This window comes from Labrus mixtus, chromosome 15 (genome assembly GCF_963584025.1).
Source record: "Labrus mixtus chromosome 15, fLabMix1.1, whole genome shotgun sequence".
In the NCBI taxonomy this organism is placed as follows: Eukaryota; Metazoa; Chordata; class Actinopteri; order Labriformes; family Labridae; genus Labrus; species Labrus mixtus.
In genome coordinates this window covers 26934295-26941566 of record NC_083626.1, presented here as the reverse complement: position 1 = coordinate 26941566, position 7272 = coordinate 26934295, and the positions used below count along the sequence as shown (strand labels likewise).

Below are 7272 nucleotides of genomic sequence, written 5' to 3'. Positions count from 1 at the left end.
GTGTCCTTCTCTTGCTACGACTAGTGAGGGTGATCACATTCCAATCATTTAGTCGACCAACCATGGCACTTTCCAGCTCTGTGGGTAAACAAGGTCAAGTAGTTTTTTTCGAGTGTGGCTAATGTTAACAGTGTAAGCACCACCAGCCTTTGTTCCTTCTTGCAGGTTAACGTCCACACACGTGCCTGTGCTGAACATACTAGTACACAACTAGTTTAACCGACTAGTAATTCTAGCGACATCCCCAGATAAAACCAAACTGATTTTGTAAAGTGACCTAACTTTGAAATGTAAATCTCTTATCGTGGTTTCTTCAAAGGGTATTTACTGGGTATAGGTCTGAGAGAGAATGGGCCTTATCAGTCTCTGGTGGAGTTTCCTCTCGGACAGGAAGGGGGCTTCCTCTGCTTCCTGTACTGTAGTGTGTTACTTTGTGTGCGTGTCTGTGTGTGTTTGTGTGTGGCCCCAGGAGAGATTGCAAAAGAACAATCAGTGTAGAAAGAGAAAGAACAAGAGTGAAGCAGCCGACACAAAATCTATAATAACTTGGACAGAGAGCGACGGCGACACTGGAGGGAACCATGGAAAAATTAACTGAGAGACAGATACAAAGACGACAAAAGACAAACTGACACAAAAAAAAAAAAATCAGGAAGACCAAGACCAGGAAGGCAAGTTCAGAGGAGGACTGATGAACGATGGATTATGAACCCAAGAAAGCCAAGAAGGTAAAAAGACTTATTTTCTGTCTCTGAGGTTGTCATTATTTAAAGCACTTCAAAGTGTGTCATGTCTGTCATCGAAATACAAACTGCAACTTGTTGATGTTGTTTCAAGTCCTGAAGATAAACCTTAAAGTCATACAATAGATCCAATTTATGGTCAGTGATTTTTAAACCTTTGGCAAGCCTTGCCCCTACATAAAACCTTTATTGCAGGAAGCTATTTCTTGACAGTAACCTTGCCAATATGCAGATGACACTCTGATTTACATAGCTCTTTCACCAAGTGGCATTAGTCCTTTAAAATACTCTCTCAATGCTTTGAACAATTTGGAAGCAATTACATTTCCTTCAATCCAACAAAGACAAGACAGATATCATTGTATTTGGCAGCAAGGTGGAAATAATGAAAGTCATTGCTCAGCATGATTCCAGATCCTTGAAATTTGCTTCATGAATAAAACTATGCTGCCTTGCTTTAATCTGTTTGTTGTTTAATTTGTCCAACACTTTGGTAGTCTGATTGTAATCAGCGCAGCAGTCTCCAGTTTCTAGTAGGGTGTTTCGGGTTTGAATTTTAACTTGACTTGCATATGAGACAGTTGTTTTGTGTATCCTCGCAGGCCTTATTATGTGTGTGTGTGTTGTAATGCAGTACATCCCTTTGGCTGTTGCAGTGGTGATTGATAGGTGAGCAGTGATCTCTGACAGCTCCCCACTGAGACTCACCGATAACACAGCACACACAGTTAGACACCCACTGGCACACACACCCAAACACACATTAATATACTGTGGCTTGAAGGCATAAGGAGAATGGATGTTATAATACATACACACACTGAATAGTGAGAGGAAATTAGCTTGTTTTAAAATCAAAAAACTTGTTTTTCTTTCTGAATAATTACAAGGGCAGAACTCAACGTAAAACGAGAAAGTTTTGTGATAAACATCTCTGTAGTCAGCTGAATTCAATTAAAAAAAGACAAAAGCAGATGATGGTTATAATGAGTTTTCTTCTTCCTCTTGTTCTAGTGGGTTTTCCTTGTAAGTAGAAAGTGGGGAATAATTGGATTTTGTGATGAATGTGCTTAATCTAACAACCTGCTCAGGTAATACCAAGGTGCTATGCAGCTAGTTAATACTTATTTTGCCTTTTTCTCTTTGTCTTTCTTCTAGACCAGTGGAGAAGTGTTTAACATGCTCCAAAGAAGAGTCTATATAAATTCATTGGGTTATTTTATAACTAATATTTTAGATATATGAAATCATGCTGAGCAACTCTTTCTTTCCTTTTTGTTGCCAAATACAATTGAAATGGCGTTCTGCAATTTACTTGTTCTAGCATCGATCGAGTATTTCCAAAAGACCAATGTCACCTGGTGGAAGATTTAAGTAAATTTGGAGTATCATCTGCGTATAAAAACATTTGTCATTCATGAATTGACCTAGCGGGAGAATGTTTAGGTTAAATAAAAGTGGCCCCAGTATCAAACCCTGGTGTACTCCACATGTGTTGTGCTGAAACGATGTACGATGCCTTAGAAATATGATCCAAACCAACCAGTGACAATGCCAACTAATAGTACCCAATTTAGCCATTCTTCAAGACCTGCCAACAGGGAAGTGACCAGTCTTTTTTGACTGTGTTGGCCCAACTGGGGCACAGATAATAAAATCGCATTTATATACTATTTCTGTTAATACTTATATGCCAGGCCTGGCCACCTCTCTGGGCATGTATCTGCCCAGAATGGTTTAACCTCTTGGGAGCAGGAATGTAATTTTTATTCTAACAAGGAATGCTAAAACCAGTTCCTTCCTTTCAATTTTAATCTATTTCTCTGTCTCTCCCCATTCTCTTTCCCAACTTATATTTTTCACTTTCTCGCCTTAGAGTTTTGTTTCTCCTATTAAGCGTCTGGTCTGGTCAAAATCTGCTCGCAGACCAGTTGATCGAGGCAGCGTGTACCGTCGCCCGCTGCACACTGTTCCTCTTTACCCTCCTGACTACCTCATCCACCCTGAGAGACTCATCTTCGACTACATAGAGAAGGAGGTCAAGGTACAATCTCAAGTACCATACAGTACAACAAAATATACCTCAGTCACCATAGATTATGTGATAACTGGACCATTTACCAAACCATTGATCTCTTTTCTTAGTTCCTTGGCCACCTGACATGGGTGTCAGTGTCATTAAACCCCTCCAGCCGAGACGAGCTACTACAACTACTGGACACAGCAAGGGTGAGTAACCATAACTCACATGAGTGCGGTTTGTCACCATAGCGTGAACAAAATCAAGCGCTTCAGCGGTTAGTGATGACCAACCAAGATATAACTAATTTAAGATGCCAGTACTAACTATATTACCTATCTCCTAAATAAGAACGATTTGACTGTCAAGTAAAGCCAACGTTTTCATCATATTCATTGTATTAGCACTCATACATAATGATTCACTCTGCTGCTTTTCATTTCACAGTGTCGACATCATTAATAGAAAATCTATAATCCCATATTCTGTGTGTTGGTCAGTAGCAGTTGAAGGTGCTGCCGTTGAAGACCAGCGTGGATCAGGACTGTATCCTGAGTTTATCCGCTCGCTGTCTGCTGCTGACATGGAGAGACAACGAGAAGCTGCTGGTGAGGATTCCCACGCATGAGATCGCCGCTGCCTCCTACCTGAGAGATGACGCGCTGCACCTGCTGGTCCTGAAGACAGGTGAGAAATAAATACTGTGTATAAGCAGTGGACTGTCAGGTCTATTAAGTTGTCAATGCTGAATTGCCTTCAAAATGAATTCTTCCTAAGGGCCAGAAAGGAGTGACTCCATTGGTTGCAAACATACACGGTATTGTATAAACCAAGGATGTAGTCTCAATGACATCACCCATTGGTTTCAGTCGCCATATTGAAAATTGCTATCTCCACCTAACTTTTGGTTAGCCTAGTTACATGCAAAAAGGTCGAGTTGAAGCGGTCCTTGAAAAGTAACTGAACCTAGACTACTTTCTTTAAGCTTGAAACCCAGTATCAACCAGAATGATCAAATGTTAAAAATGCTCTTTCTACAGGTCTGAACGTCGATACAGTTGTCGCAGGCGACGACAGCCTGGACAGGAAAAAAACAACAGGCGTAGACGGTCGACGTCAAACCATGAGTAATGCTGACCCCCGGCCTGCAGGGGGCACAATGGAGCGAAGACACACCATCTGTGGAGTGGACTGGAGGCCGTCCCTGTCCAGGAGTAACCACGACAAAAACCAGAATGTGGATAGAGGCGGAGTGGGAGTGGGAGTGGGAGTGGGAGCGGGAGGAGGTGGAGAGAGAGCAGGAGGAGGGAGTCTGGAGAGGAAGAGAGTGGGAGGGAGCTGGGAGAGGAGGCAGCAAACACGTAAAACAGGAGGAAGCTGGGAGAACCGCAGAGCGAGACCCATGAGTGGGAGCTGGGGGGTGGGAGTAGGAGTAGGAGGAGGTGCTGGAGGGAGTTGGGAAAAGAGGCATGGTGGAGGTGGAGGAGGTAGCTGGGAGAGGAGGGGAGGTGGTGGAGGAGGAGGAGGTGGCGGGGGGAGCTGGGAGCGGCGGCAAGCCTGCACAGGAAGTTGGGAGCGGGGGAAGAGTTATGGCAGCTGGGAGAGGAGGAACCACAATCCACTGGAACCAACGCCCTGCCCGGACGCCTACTGCAACCTGGTCATCCTGGCTGTGGAGAACAAGGTGGGATATCTGATTGCATAATGCCATACAGTAACATACCGTTATGCTGTACCCTATCCTATCGCACCATATCGTATTGTACCGCATCGTACGTTTAGCTGCTCACATTCAGCATTTTTACTAAGAAAATGATCACGCAGTATGGAGCTTTGCTACTGGAGACTAAAACACACAGTGTGTTTACTCAGAGTTGATAAATCGTAAATATCACTGTGGATATTCAGTCCAGTCTTATATTCAGATTCCAGAATGAAAAACAGTAGTGTCATCAAATAAAACACAGATAAGTGTAAATTAATTGGTGTTCACTAATCATTCAGCTCACATGTTGGTGCTGTGGAAAGTAGGCCAACACTGATGATGCCAATTCATCAACACTCATACACACACAAACACACCACAGTCGAACTGAGACTCTGCATTGTTACATAAGCTGGAGCATTGCATCACAGTTACAGCAGAGAAGCTTTGTCATTCTGTGTGTGTGTGTGTGTGTGTGTGGGGGTGTGTGTGTGTGTGTGTGTGTGTGTGTGTGTGTGTGTGTGTGGTGATCGTCAGTTATTGTTATCCTTGTCCTTGGAGCAATCATTTGTTTGGATTGGCAGCATCATCAGTGTGTCATTGTTCAAGTTGCTCAGATTTAGCTCCCAGACTCAAGTCCGGTTTCATCACAACAACAAGATGCTGGCTTTGGATTTTTAGAGGTTGACAGATCAAATTCCAACACTTATTACTCTGTGTTTATCCTTGAGCAGGCTAGAAATCCTGCACAGAGAGAAGACAGACATTTTTCAGTACACTCAATTGAAGTGAATTAAGGGGAAATTCAGGGTTCTGAAGATAAGGAAAATTAAACAAGATATCATTTATTTGCCTGCAGAAAGTCTTTGTTGTCAGAGAAGCTCACAGATATTATCGATGTGGTATGTAATTCAGTGTTCTGACAGCCTCTTTGTGTGTGATTGCGTGCAGGAGGCCGCAGAGGAGTACTGCTCTCTGATCTGTCAGATGTTCCAGATCATTTACGGCCATCAGACCATTGAGTGTGTGGACAGAGCAGGGTTTCACCACACCATGCCCGACCGCTTTTGGCTGCAGAGAAGTAAGTGACACTAAGGCTTTCTGTTGGTCGGATTTGTCCTGTATTATATATAACATAAAGGATGTAAAAACATAAAAACAAGCCTTTTTTCAAGGGGATTTTGCTACCTAATTTTACAGATGCCCCTTAACATCTGTAGTTGCTTTTGGTCTTGCCAACTTAAAGATGTCATCGAACCAAACACAAAAAAACGAGTATCCTGACCTGCAACTTGCAATTTGTTCTTTCTGCTCCCGATTATCCTTTAATGTCCCAACATTAAAGCTACAGGCAACGCTCCAAGAATAGCCAAAAAGCAAATAATCTGTACAATGTTTGTTCTTCCAACATTTTGCATTATGTTTTAATGAGCATTGCAGTGTCTTTGGGGATGATCACAAGCTGTTAGAGTGTGACTAACCCGTCTGTGTGTGTCTGTCTCTGTGCAGGTGACAGCTGTCTGACTGACATGTCCTACAGTTATGATCCAGACTTTAGCTGCTGCAGCTCATAGTGAGTAACATTTGGCCCCGACTGAAGCTGTAACAGGTTATGGCCTCCACATAAAGTCAGTGTGTTATGAGTTAATTTAAATGTCCTGTTTTTACAGCACTCTGAATGTTTAGCTCAATAAACACATTCACGCTATAACTGGGGATGTGTAGTAATTCACTCTGGCATAATGGGAGACAAATAAAAAATACAAAAGCAAAAAATAAAAGCATGCATATGCATAAACTAATGTCGACCAGTGCACACATATAACAATAAAGCATCTGTTTATTTGTTAAGTCCAGTAAACATGGTCATGACTCACATGCATATGAAATTCATCTTGACCATAACTCTGTAAATCTGTCCATTTGTAGATGAAGTGAGAAGGTTGTTTTTTCGGTTTCTCTAGGTTTCATTAACTCCACTCTTTCATTGTGGGGGGGCAGGATGCAGCCAGTGTCTAGTTATGGTTTTCTTACCAGCAGATATAATTAGGATGTGAAATAGAGTTTACTGACGGCATTAAAGGTTACCTACTATGCTGATTCCCATTTTAAAGGAGCAGTATCTACCTCTGACATGTAGTGTTTAAATAGGTACTGCAGTACAAATTCAAAACATTGGAGTCTCCCCTGCCCCCTCTTCTCTAGAGCCGATGCGCACACAGGTTGTCCATGTCGCAGGCACGGAAGCTTCAGTGTTTAGCCAGCTCTGTTAACCGTTCTGCTTGTGGATCTTATAAGAAAAATGCGGGTAGAATCACTTCTCTCTGAAACAGTTCTCTTGACCGTTTCCATCGCTGCTACACCCGTTGGTTTGACCAGATAACTTTATCTTTAACTGGTCGATATCTGGCAAACCGAGGGGTGTCCAAAACGGCCGTGTGTGTGTCTCCCTTGAAACCGACTACCTTCTTTGGTCCAAACGATTACAGACCATTCGAGTCTGATCTGTGGCTTCTTTCCTGCATGTCATTACCCCACTCTCTCTCAAAATCTCTCGATCCAGTGTCAAATAAAGGAAAAAAATCTTTAAAAATAAATAAATAGATAAACAGGAAGAGAAGATTAATAACTGCTTTGCTTATAACATTGTATGCTGACTTAGCCTAATGACAAAACTATGTTAGGTTATATTGTTATTTTTTTAATGCAGGATGTGACAGCATTATGTATTGTCCCCCTCTGGTTCTCAGTGATGGTTCCCAGGATGCCTTTGAGCTCTACTACAGTGAGACGTACAGTGAGAG

The 7272-nt window shown here is 42.4% G+C and overlaps 1 protein-coding gene across 5 annotated transcripts in view; it reads left to right on the top strand.

Annotated features, from left to right (window-relative positions):
• The window catches only part of ccm2l (CCM2 like scaffold protein), a 10414-nt gene continuing 3142 nt past the window's right edge, over positions 1-7272 (top strand). Inside the window, exons 1-8 of one of the 5 annotated variants that reach the window (XR_009675967.1) lie at positions 1-728; positions 2620-2787; positions 2889-2972; positions 3267-3450; positions 3804-4447; positions 5420-5549; positions 5978-6041; positions 7219-7272. The exon at positions 7219-7272 is cut by the window's right edge and continues 103 nt beyond it. Coding sequence is in view for 3 of the 5 variants with exons in the window: in XM_061058235.1 (XP_060914218.1) it covers positions 699-728; positions 2620-2787; positions 2889-2972; positions 3267-3450; positions 3804-4447; positions 5420-5549; positions 5978-6041; positions 7219-7272 (1358 nt within the window). In the remaining 2 variants the exon portion in view is untranslated. The remainder of the gene's footprint in view (positions 729-2619; positions 2788-2888; positions 2973-3266; positions 3451-3803; positions 4448-5419; positions 5550-5977; positions 6042-7218) is intronic. The other 4 variants (XR_009675966.1, XM_061058237.1, XM_061058235.1 and 1 more) reach the window with 4 other exon arrangements.